Source organism: Ahaetulla prasina, chromosome 1 (genome assembly GCF_028640845.1).
Source record: "Ahaetulla prasina isolate Xishuangbanna chromosome 1, ASM2864084v1, whole genome shotgun sequence".
NCBI classification, from domain to species: domain Eukaryota; kingdom Metazoa; phylum Chordata; class Lepidosauria; order Squamata; family Colubridae; genus Ahaetulla; species Ahaetulla prasina.
In genome coordinates, this window is record NC_080539.1 from 304,286,982 (window position 1) to 304,303,874 (window position 16,893).

Consider the following 16,893-nt stretch of genomic DNA (forward strand, 5'->3'; position numbering starts at 1 on the left):
AAAAGAACCCCCCACTAAAATCCAAGACAGAGAACAAGAAAACGGCACAGCCCTCCTCCCATATATAAAAGGCACCACAGACAGAATCAGCAAGATCCTCCACAAACACAACATCAAGACAGCATTCTGCACAAACCGAAAAATATCCACCATCCTAAGAAACCCCAAAGACAAAATTGAGTTAGAAAATCAAGGAGTATATGAAATCCCATGCACCGCCTGCCCCACCACATACATCGGACAAACCAACAGAAGAATAAGTGCATGCATTGAAGAACACAAGAACTCAGTCAAAAGAGGAACTAACTTCTTCCTGGTCCAACACTTTAAAGTCACAGGACATGATATTGACTTTAAAAAGACCAGAACTATCGCCAAAACTGAACACTTTAACAACAGAATAATCAGAGAAGCCATTGAGATAGAAAAACGCCCACACAGCATGAACAAACGAGATGATACCTCCCGCCTACCAGCCATTTGGAAACCCCCCCTTATTGACAAACGAGTCCCTAACACGAGGAATGACACCAGACCCACACTCACGAGGTCCACACAGGATGTCACCACCGCACATCCACCCAGAAAGCAGACCCAAACCCACACTGATCATGAAGCACGACCAAGGACCAGAAGCCAGACCGCAGCTGCAACATTAGCCATTTCAAACCCCTCCAATCCATACATGCAGCAGACTGACACCCACTATGAAGATGTAGCACCACCACAAAGCCAAACAACAGCTATGCAGCTCACCAGCTCAAATCCCCCTGCAACACAGACTAAATTGAGCACAACCAAGCCCCCACCCAAACAGGACACACCCCCAGCCAATCAGAGCACAAAAAAACCTCCATCCAATCAAAGCACAGCCAAGCTCCCATCCAATCAGTTCAAACCCCCACTAGCAGTTAAAAGGAAGAAACAGCTGCGATCACACATTGCTCCCAGAAGCACGAAGCTGAAGCCTGAAGATGACGAATGAGACTTCGTCGAAACGTTGCCAAGACATTTCCAATTTTACACGGGAGAAAACCCGAACAACCAAAGACCTACATACAAACACCCGTGAAAACCTCAGAAAACAAATATATATATACACATACTTATTTTTGAATATATATGGATATGTGTGTGTGTGTATACATACACACACATACATATATATATATGTAAATGTTTATTATAGTAAAATATATCATTTTTTCCTTTGTTATATTTATTTCCCTTTTTTGTGAAAGCACTTTTATGTGTTCTTTTTTTTCTTCTCTTTGACTATGTAACTATAGTACCTCCGTCACTCTTATCTTCATGTCTTGTCCTTTTTTACTCTTTCTTTTGATTATTAATTAAAAAGCCAATGAAATATGATAAAAGAAAAAAAATTAAGGTGGGACACGAATAGCCTGAGATTATATTAAACTTATTGGATTTTCCTTTTTTATAAGAATTTATCTGAAAAAACTAAATGAAGGATAATTCTAGTATAATTCAAGGATTGATGTTTTTCTTGCCATACATTTCTCTTTCAGAAATTTTCTTTCTCCCTTTTCCCCCTTCATATTTTTTCTAGCCTGTCCTGTTTCCTCTCCTTTTGGTATCCCTACCACAATACATGCATGAAGTTAGCTGCAATGCCAAAGTGCTACTTCATTAACTTAGTTTTGTTGACTTACCTGAGTGTGGTGTCACAGTGGTTAGAATGCAGTATTGCAGGCTAACTCTACCCACTGCCAGGAGTTTGATCCTGACGGGGCTGAAGGTTGACTCCTTCCAAGGTCGGTAAAATGAGGACCCAGGTTGTTGGGGGCAAGATGCTGACTCTGTAAACCATTTAGAGAGAGCTGTAAAGCAGTGTGGAGTGGTATATAAGTCTAAGTGCTATTGGTCTTTCTATTTTGCACATTTATTTATTATATCACTAAAAGGAAGAATTGAAATTTACAGATTACCTTGGCTCATATTACTATTTGTCAATATAGGAAAACTAAATTCTTACAAAGATCATTAACATTTAGCTTACAAAATTAACTGATTTTGTAAGCTACTGATTATATAAACTTTATTACATCTCAGGTGGATCTCCCTTGGGTCAAAGGTCTATATGGGACCCCTCAAAGCTAGTTTTACACCTGTGGAGTCCCAGACAGCCCTGCCTACTTTTTCCTGAATTCCTGCTTCCTTATTATTAAGGGAATCGGGGAAACAAGACAGCCAATTTGGTTTAGGGGTTAAGGTATAGCTGGAAACTGGGAGACTGTGAATTCTGGATTTGCCTTAGACACAAAGCCAAATGGATGCCTTTGACATTCTCATTCTGAGAATCATTCTCTCTCAGCCGTAGGAAGAAGGCAATGGCAAACCACTTAAGAAAAACCTTGCCAGGAAAAACTGCAGGACTTATCCAGATAACTATCAGGAGTCAGTGCTGAGCTGAGGATATACAAAAAAAAGTATGGCTCAAGAATTTTGTCAATAGTAATAAAGCAGCATGATGGAGCAGGGTCATTGTAAAAGCTTTGCCCCTCACCAAGAATAGTCTAAAAGATTGTGTATATGTGGAGCCATATACACAGAAGGAGAAAGAGGCTAGCTCTAATTACAGCAGAAGATTGACAGAAAGAATTACTCCACCCTATATTAGATTAATGTCAGTTATTTCAGAGTGGAAGGGACCAAGGTTGGAGACTAATGGATGAATAATTTTAAATACTGACAAGATATTTCCAACAGTATGGAAACAGTTGGTTTTATTTTATATTATTTCAGCTAAAGACAAGGGCTTGGAACACTTTTTATGTTCAACTTCGAAGACATAAACTTGACTTCTATAATGATGAGAAGGAAGTAATTCAGGTACTTTATTTTATAATCATTTAGATCACCATCTACTGAAATTCCTAACAAAAATCAAAACTGCTGACCTGTATCATCAGCAAAATGCTTGATTTCTGGATCAAATTTGAAGTATATCTATAGATTGATTGATTGGTTGATTGTTACCTTGGCAATGTTTATGGAACGATGCAGAAAATTATGATATTGTCATATTTTCTAGAATAATGTTTTTGAAAGTTACATTTTGAGAAAAATATTTAGGCTACAAAGTTTGCATGTCATATTTCAGGAGGCACTGTTATTTCCTTTGAAGTATTAGCAAAATTGCTAAAACTCACTTCACCTAGTAACAATGAATGAACATTCTCTTGGCAATGTGCATCACAAATGTGGATAGATTAAAATAGGCAGGCCTTGCCTCAAAAATGCCTATTTCCCACTACATTTTTATTTGAGAAGCATCGATGGAATTTTACCGTTCTAAAGCAAGGGTCTCCAACCTTGGTCCCTTTAAGACTTTAAGCTTTGGTGGCTGAGGGACTCTGGGAGTTGAAGTCCACAAGTCTTAAAGGGACCAAGGTTGGAGAACCCTGCTCTGAAGGATATGGAATCAAAAGGATGGGGTAGAAAGTCTCTGCTTTTGTCTTGTCTGCCTCCTTTTTTTTAGAAAATACCTCCAGACTTATCACTGTGCACAGCTGGAGCCAGGTGTGAGAGGCTAACAAACTACCCCAGGAAAAAATACGCTTTCAGCTTAAGGTAATCACTGTTAATTAAAATAAAATGCAGTGCTTTCATTTGGGTAAGCTAAATACTGCTTAGCTTAGAATGATTTTGTAGAATTGGATGCTGCCATTTGCACCATAAGAATCAAAGTGCAAATAAAAGTACCCACAGAATGTGAACGATGTCACACTTGTCGAGATCGGAGGAGTAAGAAACTTTGTCATTCAAGGGCAAAAGTACTTTCCTCGGTTTTCAAAGATTGAGCTACTATCATTAATCATCCTGAAACATAAATTCCTCTATCAGCTCTGTTCACTAGACTAGAATTCATTAAACCATTATTGCATTTAACAAAATTGAGAGAGTCTTGGGTTTGAACTAAGTTATCAATTTTATTTAGGAATTACAGGACAGAATTTATCTGAAATCAGAGCATGAGAAGATTTCTTGAACTTTGCTGAAATACAAAAACTACCACTGGTATTTTTTTCTGGTCTGCTAATGTTAATAACATTTCTTGTAAAAAAAGAATGAGGCTTTTGGTGGGTTTGTTTCTGTATATATTTTCTTGTGAAGATATATCAATTAATATATTGAATAAATTAATTAATTCCATCTTCAATGCATGATTTACAGAACAAGTGATGGAGCAGAATACTACCTTGCAGCAGCATCTCAGAAGTTAATGGAGGATTGGATACATGCATTATGGAGTAACTTAGGTAAATTGATGAGGTCTAAGGAATCAGGAGTATCTCAGCTTGCCCAGGGGACCCTTACGAAAGAATCCAACCCTGGCGAACAACGGGGTTACAGTTGTCACCCTCATGTCCACAAAAAAAGGAAACAGAATATTGGACAAAAGAGGGACATTAATGCTAAATTTTCAGATTCTTCATAACCGTATTTTTGTCTTTTATTCCTTTGATTTCTTATATGGATTCCTGAAGATCATAACAGCAATCAGAAAGAAGTTTTAATTGATGCAAATGTGGTGAGACTTCCGATAAAACCTTGGATTTCTGCAGGTGGAACTTCTACTCATAAACAGACTAGCAAAGGTTTCCTCCTGAGGTAGGCATGGGTTTCTGTTCACCTGATTATTTTTGATTCAATATATTAAGTTTGTATCTTTCAAAAAAAAAAAATCCAGATAAATTATTGCTAGTTTTTTTCAATGCGCTCAACAACATTAGAATATCAACAACATTAGAATATGTTGGTTTTAATTGTATATGTATTGTGTTTTATCTTTGGCTGTACACCGCCCTGAGTCCTTCGGGAGAAGGGCGGTATAAAAATTTAATAAATAATAATAATAATAATATCAAGCATCATAGAGAGCCTTGAACTTTGAGGACAGTATTTGTGTTTACAGTACTAAAAGAATAGAAATTATTCCATCTAGTTCTGCTTTGTTGAATAGACAAAGTAGAGGTTTCAGTTTAAGAAAGGAAGAAACAAGAAAAGAGGAAAAGCTGCTATATTTTTATTTCCTTATGGTTTTGCTAAATGGTTGAGCACATTTTTATTTTTTGATATTAGCTACCGTGAAAATACTTACAATTTAAGATAAAATCAGTAATACTGTATTTATGTATTTTAAATTTAAACCCTTATCTATAGATTCAGTAAAGAAAAACTAATTGCATTTGTGAGATGGGTGGCCATATAAATCAATTTTATTTAATGAATTCATTCTTTTAATCTTGCTTGGTAACAGGAAAACTCCTTCTTTCAAAGCTAATCGAGAAAAAAGGCTTGCTGGAAGTTCTGTTAAATCAGAAACATTGATGCAAAATTACAAAACCCCTGCTCCGAATTCAGAAGATCCTGGTAATAGCACAGCACTGTTTTGTTTTTTTTCCTTTTCCTAAAATATATTTAATAAAATAATACAGAATGCCATATAGAAGTTGCTCAAAGTTTCATAAAACAGAAATGTCATGCTATATTTAGTTTTTTTTAAAAAAACTACACTCATTTGATGACAATTCAGTTTTATTTTGTCACTAATTATTATAACATAGAGGGCATTATACCAATTTAGAATGGAAGGTCATAATTTTCTCTGTGATGCATGCATAGTTTTGAGTTTGAGATCAGAACAGGTCATTTATGGATTGCTTAAAAGGTTAAAAGATTTGGCTTCTTATTTTTAATTCTCATTTCCCCTATTATAAAATATTTAATGAAAATGAGGAGTTATAGATGTTAATCTATTATGGAATTTAGCTATGCAGTACATGTGATAGTAAAAAAATAGTCAAATTTTATCAATTAATTAATCAATGAGCATTGGTGGTGCAGTGGTTAGAGTGCAATACTGCAGGCTACTTCTGCTGACTGCTGGCTGCCTGCAATTTGGCAGAACGAATCTCACCAGGCTGAAGGTTGACTCAACCTTCCAATCTTCCAAGGTTGGTAAAATGAGGGCCCAAATTGTTGAGGGAAATAGGCTAACTGTATAAACCACTTAGAGCGGGCTGTAAAGTGGTATATAAGTCTAAATGCTTTTGCTATTGTTATTAAACCTATTTTAAAAGGGGAATGTGATTAGCACATGACATACTACAGCTGGATGGGGCCAGCTGAAAAGGCCATCATAGCTAGTGTTCAATCATGTGAATGCAAGTCAGACCAGCTGTATGGCTGACTGAATGTTTGATGATTGTCCTAATTTTGCATTTTCAAATAAGAGCAAAACGATGATAGAAGAATAGAATGGTTCTTTAGGCCTCACTTACCTTTCTTTCATGGCAACAGCATTATCGAATTCAAATACTTTATTCTTGGTTTGTAACTTTAAGTGAACAATACAAATTCAGAAACATTTCTGCTAACTTGTTTTTATGCTGCCCAGAGTTACGTTATAGGGGAGGAGGGTAGCATAAAAATGTAATAAATAAATAAACTAAAAAACAGCAGGACTATAAGTTGACAATTCTGAGCTAGATAAAGTGCTTATGATAAGGGACCCCAACATCTATACAACCCTAAAATACCTATAGGTTCTGTATGTACCTTTACTGCTCATATGGTTCTGTAAGGATTTTGTAATGCTGATGGAAAAATTACTTCTATGTAAAAGCAGAAGTTATCTTGCTTGGCGGAGGCGTGTATTGCAAACTTAGGGGAATATTTCTACATATTGTAACTGTTTACTTTTTAACTTTTTAACCCTGAAATGTACTGAACAAGAATAGGATACTGGAGGTGACTAATGACACGTGTCAGAGGATGTCTCATGTCATAAAAGGTGACATAAGGTGTAAGATAATTGCCATATATAGACATGTTAACTGTAAACCAATTATGTACCATTTCGTATTTTCCTGCTTTCTACTTTCTGTATCAGAAGCTATAAAAGTATAGGCTTGGGTGGTGCCAGGTGTCCAGGCTTTCTTTTCCACGTGAGTGGAAGTCTGTACCTATTTGTGCAGATAATTAAATAAATAATTCTTGTTTCTCCAATCCTTCGTGGTCTTTTCTCCTTCAATTGAAAAGTGGGCGTAGCCCCATATCACTTAGACTTGATATAAAGCAGTTTCTTTAAAGCTCTGTTTAGAAAAAAATGAATATACTGGCTTTCTTTCTTTCTTTCTTTCTTTCTTTCTTCTTTCTTTCTTTCCATTTATGTAGCTTCCCATCTTAAAAAAACTTTGGGTAGCTTACTACCAATAAATTAAGGCTTATGATCTATTGATGCAAAATATACTTTCTACCAATAAGTACTGAGCTATAGACATGTCACTCAGCAGAAAAGTCATGAAAGGGTAGAATTCAATTGGCAGCAGTTTTTAATTGAATGGTTTGCCATATAGGGGTTGTAAAATATCTGTTTTATTTTTTTATACAATTTCTATTGTCTTCTGTTTCTATAGAGTCTTTCTCATCCAATGCTAATCAATTTTTTTTCCAGGCAGCAGAACTGAGCCCATGGTGAACACAACAAAGTGTGTAGACAATCTTGATGCTGCAGAGAGATCTAGACTAGAGACAGATCTCAAGAAACAGAAGGGGATCTTTAAATATCTTTTCAGGAAGAAATAGAAGCAATACAGTTTGCTTGAATTTCCTAAAGATGTTAGGTTCTTCCGGTTTTTTTCATCCTATTGCCTATATACGATTAATTTAAGAGGTATGGCTGAAAGAGAATCGGCACACTATCTATTGAATAGGCATCCTAAACAAAAATGTACATTTATATCCCTTCAATATTTCTGCCAAAAACAATTATCACTTAAATTGTGTATCGCCAGGAATTTATAATTGCATGCATTTGAAAGTCATGAAAGTTTGGTGTTAATAATAATGTTTAATTAATTAAATTAATCTAATTAATTAATTAATTAATTAATCTGTCTACTGTTGACCTCACCCCATTCCAAAGAGGTCTGTAAGGGGCATACATAAGTGCACCCGCGTGTCTACTATCCCTGTCCTAACATTCCTTTTTTTACTTACTCTTTTCATGTATCCAAATTATGTTTATACTTTTACCTGTTATCTTATATGTGATTGACAAAATAAATAAAATAAATATTGGACAACTGTGAGTATATCAATGCTGTCATCATCATTATTATTTATCATGAACATGAGGAGATAAAGCTTTATCCTGACGTCCCATTAAAGATATGAAGTGATCTCCATGAACACAAGAACTTCTGGGCTCAAATATTAGCCATATCACCCTCCTTAACATCCATAGGACTTTGAAGAGGGAAAAGTGAGAAGTAGGATTTCCATTTAATGAAAAATCTTAGTTGTATTGGCGGGGGGGGGGGGGGGAGGCGGATGAATATCTCTCAGCAAATACTTTTTCTATGCAGATATGAGGGCTAGAGAAGTGTCATAACCTTGCCAGGCCAGCTTCTAGTATTGGGGAGCTCCTGATTACTGGTTTAAAAAAGGATACATCCAGTCGTCATTAGGTAAAGTTAATTAAGTCTATAGCAAGTAATAAAACCAATTGTGCCTCTCATTTTGCCTACATTTAAAAAAACAATACTTAAAAAATTGAAGTCAGTGATACACTAGCACAGGGCTGTCAAACTCCCAGCCCACAGGCCAGATGCGTCATGCGCTGGCCACGCCCACACCTGGTTTAATGAAGAGGGGGAAAGTTTCAATACATCATGTGACGCCACTGTGACGATATGACACCCCTGCACTAGCGCAAGAAATAAATTAGTATATATTTTCAAAGTTTGAAAATTGTTTTCTAAAGAAAAATTATAGTATAGAAACCAGATTTCATTCAGGTCTTTCCTTAAATTAATAAAGATGTTTCTGCATTTCTCATATAAATCCAGTCACACACAAGTTTAATGTATTTGTTTAATTATGAAATAGTGTATACTGCTACAGACATTTCTAGAGTTTTTTCCCACAGTAATAGGGTACAGAAGTCTCTGGTAAGGAGAATTTTTGAAGAACAGTAGCATTTTCTCAGATTAATCTCAAAAAAATTACGTTTTTCATTCTACAATGGATAAATGAGTAAATCTTTTTCAAAAAAAGGTTAACAACATGTGTCATGGGAGAGGACTCAATAAATTAAGTCACAGAAAATAGCAAACCAATAGCTGTCAGGCAATAGCTACCAAGAGTTTAGCTTCCATAGTTGAGTTTTAATCAGATCTTCGTGATAAAAAAGATTGTCCTTCATTTATCATTATTCCACATGTGAGATAACATTTGAAGTTTCAGCATTGTCATTAGATAGTTAAAAGAATAAACATCTTCAAGAAGCAATTATATGGGAAACAGTACAGAAATATATTAAATAAATGTCTCAGAGCAGAGACACTTTCAATAAATTAAGATAATAAATTAAGCTATAGGCTCATGTTTGAAAGCATATAATCAGAATTTGGTTCAATATCTGTTGAGTTCACCAATGTGGTTTTAGAATTTCAAACAAATTAATACCAATGGTTAACCCTTAAATTGCCTCTAATTTTTTCTAAACTTCTGAGTTTTAATTCAAAAATCAGTCATATGGAATTTATTGAACTTATTTCCAGGTAGATTTCCATTTAAATAATAAAATAATTTTCATGTTGAACTGCTATCATTTACATGTGAAATGTGTCAGTCCTCTTAAAATAACAAAGAATAGCTCTCATTTTACAAAGTAAATATTTATCCCTGTTTATATACTGCAACTATTTATAGCTGATACCGAACAAAGTCAAGTCAGTTCACGCTTTTCTGCAAGTGTTAAAATCCAACCACACCTCATCATATCTAATACAGTGATAGAGGATAAGTTCTCTTACAATGTTATAAAGAAACATAATTGTGGTTCAATTACTTCAGAAAACAGTATGCAATCAATTTCACTCAACACCATCTCCTAAAATCACTTCTAACAGTAAATATTGGATAACACTAATAGGTAATATTTGAATGTAGGTCTTTTATTAATCTCACCTTTATAAGAAAATTGAAGAAATAATAGAATTATAAGTACTAAGAGAACAAAACTGATCAAATTATAGCTTGATCATACAGGCTCACAAACTAGAGTTTACCTGATGCAAGATGGCTATTTCAAATAAATTAGGAGTTTAAAAGCCATTCAGCTTCAGGGTTTAGTGACCATCATCTAGAGCAGCGGTCACCAACTGGTGGTCCATGGACCACTGGTGGTCTTTGAGAAAATTTTGGTGGTCTGCAGAAAAATTATTTGCAATATTTATATTGCACTAAATTGGGGTCTTCAAACTATGGCCCCTGGGAAAGATATGTGCAGTGAACATTGTGTTGCTGCAAAGTCTCCACTTTTGGGGTCATTTTATGTGGGTCAGAGGGGGACAGAAATTCCGAGTTGGGGTCTGCTTCGGCCTCCTGATGCAGGATTTTGGGGAAGGGTGGAAGGAAGCGCTGCTGGTGGCGAAGAGCCAGAGGACCTTGTTCCAGTGGGACTGCATCATGGCCTGGAACTGGCTGACCATCTCAGCCTGCTGAGCCTCCAGGTGCCGGTACCTGGCCTTGCCCTCCTGCAGATCTTCCCTCTGCTTGGAAAGCCTATACTTGTAGTCCTCAGTGAGGTCTTTTACTGAGCCTCCTTCTCGGTTGCATCCAATTTGAACTGAGCCAGCTGTTTTGCCAACTGTTTCTCATGGTGGCTGCTTGGCTCCAACAACTGCTTCCTGTTGGGACCCTAAGGAGCCTGGGGAGGGAGGAGTGGCTGGAAGGGGAGGGGCGAGTAGAGGCTGGTGAGGCGCCCCTCCACATAAGTGACATCTAGTTGGCCACGCCCACCCAGTCACATGACCTAGCCATGTCCACCCAGCCGGTCATTAGACAGATCATATTAGTGGTCCGCAGGATTTAAAATTATGAATTTAGTGGTCCCTGAGGTCCAAAAGGTTGGTGACCCCTGATCTAGAGCTGTGTCTGACATTTTCAGAGGCAACATGATCTCTCACCCTCTCTTAGCTCTCACCAACCTGCCCCAATTGGAAACCCGCTCTGCTAAAGGCCAATTAGTCAGGATCAAGGGTGAAATGCTCCCTGTTTGGACCGGATCACCTGATCCGGTAGCTATGGCAGCTGGTGGTTTGGAGAACTGGTAGCAAAAATCCCTGCCCCCGCCCCCTGCCCCAGCTGAGCCGCGCCATCATCAAAGGTTTTTTTTTTCTTCAGCCAAAAACATGCCTTTAAAAGTAAAAAAAAAGCCTTTGATGATCCCGCAGTTCAGCTGGGATTGTCAGAATCCTTTAAACTTTTTTTTAATAACCTCTTCGGCCAAAAACAAAAGGTTTTAAAAGGCTCCTCTGGCGATCCCAGCTGAGTTGCCTCATCACCAGAACCTTAAAAAACATGTTTTCTGCAAGCTCTTTTGGCCGATGAGGTTGTTAAAATAATCCTTTTAAGAGGTTCTGGCAATGAGGCAACTTCAGCTGGGATTGTCAGAGGAGCCTTTTAAAAAATTTTTTCCTCTGGTGATCCCAGCTGAGTTGCCTCATCATCACAGGCTTTTAAAATCACTTTTTTACAACCTCTTACAACAGCCCCCGCCCATGCCTACCCAATCGCCCCCTCCTCACTTACCTATAATTGCTGCTCCTTTCGGGCTCGCAAAGCCATGGCTGCTGCAATCAGTTGCATCAGCTAGCAATTGAATCTGCCTGCCTGCAATCCATCTCCTCGGTGAGCAACTCAATCTGCCTGCCTCAATTGGGTAAGTAAACTATTAAAAAATAATTGGTTTTTTTTAAAGAAGTTGGAGTTTTTTAGACAGCAATTTAAAGTTAAGGAAGTTTTAAATTTAGCTGCTTTTATCTAAAACAGGGGACTTCAACCTTAGTAACTTTAAGGTTTGTGGACTTAAACTCTCAGAATTCCTCAGCCAGCTTTCCTGGCTGAGGAACTTTGGGAGTTGAAGTCCACAAACCTTAAAGTTATTAAGGTTGGAGACCCCTGATCTAAAAAATAGTAAAAAAAATAATAATAAAATAAAATATTTGTGCAGCTTTCTGAGATTTGGTGTGTTTCTGTAGTGTTTCACTCTAATTACACAAACAAACAAAATCTCACAAAGCTGTATGTGGCATTTTGTGTGTGTGTTTGAGAGAGAATCAGTTGTGTTGTGTCGTGTGTGTGCAAAGTGTGAAAGTTGGTTTTTGGGCTTTTTGTGGCTGTGTGAGGTTCCTGCTTGTTGCAAGGGCCATTTTGGGTGAAGTGCAGCTGTTTTTACATTGTGTGTGAGTCAATTGTGTTGTGTTGTGTGTGTGCAAAGTGTGAAAGTTGGTTTTTGGTACCTCTTATTGTTTTGTATATTTTGTTTATTATTTTTATTATTTATTGTTGTTGCCCATGCCCACCCAGTCAACTGACCACCAAGCCATGCCCACCAATTAAGCCATGCCCACAGAACTGGTAGGGAAAATTTTTAGATTTTATCTCTGGTCAGGATGTCTGACTATAAAGATAGGATCCCTGTCAGTCCTTGCTCAGTGGCTTGTACTTCTGCCTAGCTGACCCCTTTGCCTCTGAAGGCAGAGCTGCTGTTTAACATAGAACATTTGTTCTATAGACCACGATCACAAAACCCGGAAGCCCATCATTGCCCAGCAAATACCAGCTGTGAAACCCTACAGCAGTATATTTAGTTTTAAATCCACTTGCTAAATCAATCAGGAGTGAGAATTATCCAAGCATCCAACAAACTGCAGCATATTGACAACCAATTAACACTGCCTCAAACAATGCATCATTTTACATATTGATTCATTCTCTTTAAAGAGACAAATAATCATTGTTTATCATTTCGGGACCCACCGTGTCGTTTTTTCTGCATAGCACTTTGAATGGCTTGGAAGATGACATCTTTGCTATAAAGAACATTGTAACTGCATAAGTGTATTAGTTTGTCAAGGTTTTCTTTAGAATAGTTTATTTCAAGGGTCTGATAGGGTGAGACGTCTTCTTCCAGATTGACTTCACCTTCTTGCATTTCGGAAGGAGTGCGTTTGACCCCTGAAAGGTTAAAAAAGTGAGTGAGTGAGTGAACCTTATTTGAAGCAAAACAATGCACTGTAGGTAAAGCTTTAAAACATTTGGTACTTGGAAGCAAAATAAATTGGTTTTATATCAACTTATCTATTTTGCGCCCTCGTTTTCTGGAACTGATATAACAATGGCATATTGATAGGCATTCTCCATTTTCCTGAACAGTGGAAGTTAAAACTATCTATTATAGAGATACCACTTCCGTTCTGAAATATTACTGCAATATGTCAATAAAACTCCAGGTAGAAATCCCAACAATCAAGCAGGTTTTTCTAGGAACCCTCTTTTTCCAATCAAGAGGAAAAAGCAGCAGTTTTTTCTATCAACATTTTTAAAAAATCTGCCATAACCCAGAATATAAAATATTACTCCCAACCTGACTGATGTGCATCTTGCTAGTGAATAGCATGGTAGAAATTCTTTTTTTAGCTAGTAGTGCCTGTGAAAGAAATATCTTCAATCGATAGTTACCATGGATAGCCTTTTGAGAATTTAAAGGATAGTTTTTAACAGCCACAAATAGTTTGTAGGGCTGAGAAATGCTTTCTAAACATAGATCTTGGTGGCAATATAATGGGAGATCCTTTTTTAAAAAAAAAAAAATTGAAAAGCTACTTCAAGTATACTTGAAATTAGGTATTATTACAGCTGTGCCAATTGTTTCTTGCATGACCTAAAACTGGTAAATCCTAAAAGGGCTTGAGGAATGATTAGGCAACATGTCCTTTTCTCCTGTACTTGCACATCTGCTTCAGTCTGAACACATTCCAGAGAAATAAAACTTGAAATGCCAAGGGTAAGGGCGGAGGCTGAAACTTTCCAGAACTACTCTTAAGATTTGAAGCTTTTGCATATTAGAATATGAAAATGTTTCAAGGGATTTAAGCATAATCTTGGAGATGATACATGTCGTCCTCGATTTATGACCACAATTTATCCCAAAATTTATGTTGCTCAGTGAAACATTTGTTAAGTGAATTTATCCCATTTTATGACTTTTTCTTGCCACAGTTGTTAAGTGAATCATTGGATTTGTTAGGTGAGTAACCCACTTGTTACATAATCTGGTTTCAACACTGACTTTCCTTGTCAGAAGTCATAAAAGATGATCGCATGACCTTGAGACAAACAAAGATTATAAATTACTGCAATTACTGCAAGTTCAAGTCCCACCAGGCCCAAGGTTGACTCAGCCTTCCATCCTTTATAAGGTAGGTAAAATGAGGATCCAGATTGTTGGGGGCAATAAAAGCTGACTTTGTATATAATATACAAATGGATGAAGACTATTGCTTGACACTGTGTAAGCCGCCCTGAGTCTTCGGAGAAGGGCGGGATATAAATTCAAATAAAAAAAAATATATGTTGCCAAAGCATCTGAATTTTGATCACATGATCACGGGGATGCTGTAAAGGTCGTAACTGAGAAAAATGATCATAAGTTATATTTTTCAGTGCTGTTGTAAATTTGAATTGTTGTAACTCAAGGACTACCTGTACTTAGAGCATCTTTCTAAGCCAAGTAACTTCTTTTTTTTTAAGGCAGACTTTTAAGGCAATATAAAGTTATTTGCCTCATCTTCTCTTGGTGTCGTTGGAAGTCCTACTGTGTAGATGACTACCTGTATCTGTTTAACAGACTAGAGAACAATAAGCAATCTTTGTCCAACAGTCTTTCCATATATTTCTATTGGACCTAAAGAAGAAAGTAAAATCTTATGTGAGGTCCATTATGGACAGCTGTATGCATCCACCCTCCATACTCTGTTACGTTTCTATGCTTACATTAACTGCTCATGATATTTTTAGGAAGATATTTTGCTGTTTGGCAAAATAAGGGACACAAGCAGAGTCTTAAAATAAGCAACTCAGAAATAACAACTCAGGTGCCGTATTAGTTTTCAAGCATCCCTATAGCACCCCGTGAATTCAGAGAAAAAGAGCCAAATTTTGGTGAGAATAGAATTGGTTTCTTTTTGAGAGGTCTCCAGTCCCCCATCCATAGCCCAACAAAAAGCAGTCTTCAAAATTTCTGCCCTACCCTTTCTAGATATTCCTGGATGACCTCCAGAATATCAAAGGTAACCTTCTAAAACCGTGAATGGTGCCCATTTATGCTTAGGGAACTTAATTCCTAAATTCACTAATGCACTAAATTCTAGGGCATTTCAGTGTTCTGCAACAATCAAGTAACAGATTCCACCATGATTTCATCCCTGATGAACTTACTCACAGGCACAGGGAATTATTATTCTACCATTATTCTCTACCTGCAGCTATTGTCTTAAGGCAGAGACAGAGATTGCAGCAGAAAAACAATAAGGCTAAAGATTTTTGTCTTCCACTATAGCTCAGCTCCATTATTTGTTCTCGATGACCTCTCTGCTTAATAAATATTGGAAAAGAAGTATTAGGATATCTGGACATAGGCATCCACAAATGAACCAAAACCACAATAAAATCAGAATACATGAGGTAACATCATGACACAAATCTCATCCTTACAAACGTACGTCCCAATGTGATGCAAGCTCATAATTTGCAAATTTTGTGTTATGATGTTTGTTTAATCAGTTCCCCCATTTATTTTTTATTTTATTTTTTTTTATTCAAAAAGTTTTACAAAAAAATTTTTCCCCCTTTCCCCCCCAACCCCTCTCCCTTCACAAACCCCCTCCCCCCTCCCCCCCTGACTTCCCGGAAGAAGCACAAGGTATAGTTAAAAATAAAACAAACATATACTAAAAAAAAATTTTTTCCCCAAAACTATTATACCAATTTTCCCTCTCTAGCTCTGACTTCCTCCTTACATAACCAAAATCCTTCAAAAAATTAACAATAAACAGTAATAAAATATATAGATCAATAGAACAAATTAATCCTAAAGTATTTAAAACCAGCTAAAGCATAAAAATCCAATCCAATTCAGAGAATATCTCCCTTATAGCTTCTATAACCATATAATTTCCCCCCCAAGTCTTTCTTACATAAGATCTTTCGAGAATATTCTATTTAAAATTCAATACAACAGATTATAAAATTTCAATACAGGGAAATTACAATATCTATTCAACTTTAGTCCTTCCTCGTCAAAATCCAGTATAAATCCAAATATCTAGTCTTTTATGATAGTTATAAAACATATAATCAACCCATTTCTTCCAGATCTTTCTCACGTATTGCCTTTCAGGAACGCTAATATCTTTTTCTGTTAATATTTCAAAAAAAAAAAATTCTTTCAAGGATGATACTTTTGTCTCTTGCCATTTTTTTTGATGCATTAGTCTCTGTCTTTCCTTCATTACTCCTTTTGAAAAGTCAGTCACAATATTTCCTAATAGTTCCTTATGTCCAAGAATCCACGAGTTACTGCCGTATATTCCCTCAATCCGAAAAGAGAACTCTTGGACAGCATTAACCCTGTGAATTTTTCCATTTCGGGAGACAGCCTCCTGTAGCACAAATTCAGGCATTTCATCCAAACTTTTTAAAAAAGGCTTCTTTACATCAACTTGTTTATTCAGGATCCTATCTTCATATTTATCCACTTTTGTTATCTCCTCCATTCCATATTCCAAGTCCTGATTACTTTGGTTAATTTCCTCCAAACTCTCATCCAAAACGCCTCCATTTTTTTCCAATTCTTATTGTTGAGTAATTAAATACATTCTTTCTGTATAATCCTGTATAAAGTCACGAATCCATTCTTCTGAAAAAACCTTCATGGCAAAGTTCTTACTGAAAATCCCCTTATAAAATACTTAAACAAACTAAAATAATCCAACAATCCACAGTCCAGTA

General features: G+C 36.6%; 2 protein-coding genes across 2 annotated transcripts in view; one reads left to right on the top strand and one right to left on the bottom strand.

The window, feature by feature from the left end:
* SPTBN5 (spectrin beta, non-erythrocytic 5) overlaps window positions 1–8,032 on the top strand; it is a 126,137-nt gene extending 118,105 nt beyond the window's left edge. The window contains exons 69-74 of the mRNA XM_058162147.1: window positions 2,770–2,856; window positions 3,506–3,597; window positions 4,201–4,286; window positions 4,515–4,638; window positions 5,288–5,400; window positions 7,487–8,032. Of these exons, the coding sequence (XP_058018130.1) occupies window positions 2,770–2,856; window positions 3,506–3,597; window positions 4,201–4,286; window positions 4,515–4,638; window positions 5,288–5,400; window positions 7,487–7,617 (633 nt within the window). The 3' untranslated portion in view covers window positions 7,618–8,032. The remainder of the gene's footprint in view (window positions 1–2,769; window positions 2,857–3,505; window positions 3,598–4,200; window positions 4,287–4,514; window positions 4,639–5,287; window positions 5,401–7,486) is intronic.
* Window positions 8,033–8,921: 889 nt separating this feature from the next.
* The window catches only part of LOC131187600 (cytosolic phospholipase A2 beta-like), a 45,754-nt gene continuing 37,782 nt past the window's right edge, over window positions 8,922–16,893 (bottom strand). The window contains exon 20 of the mRNA XM_058162026.1: window positions 8,922–13,059. Within this exon, the coding sequence (XP_058018009.1) occupies window positions 12,836–13,059 (224 nt within the window). The 3' untranslated portion in view covers window positions 8,922–12,835. The remainder of the gene's footprint in view (window positions 13,060–16,893) is intronic.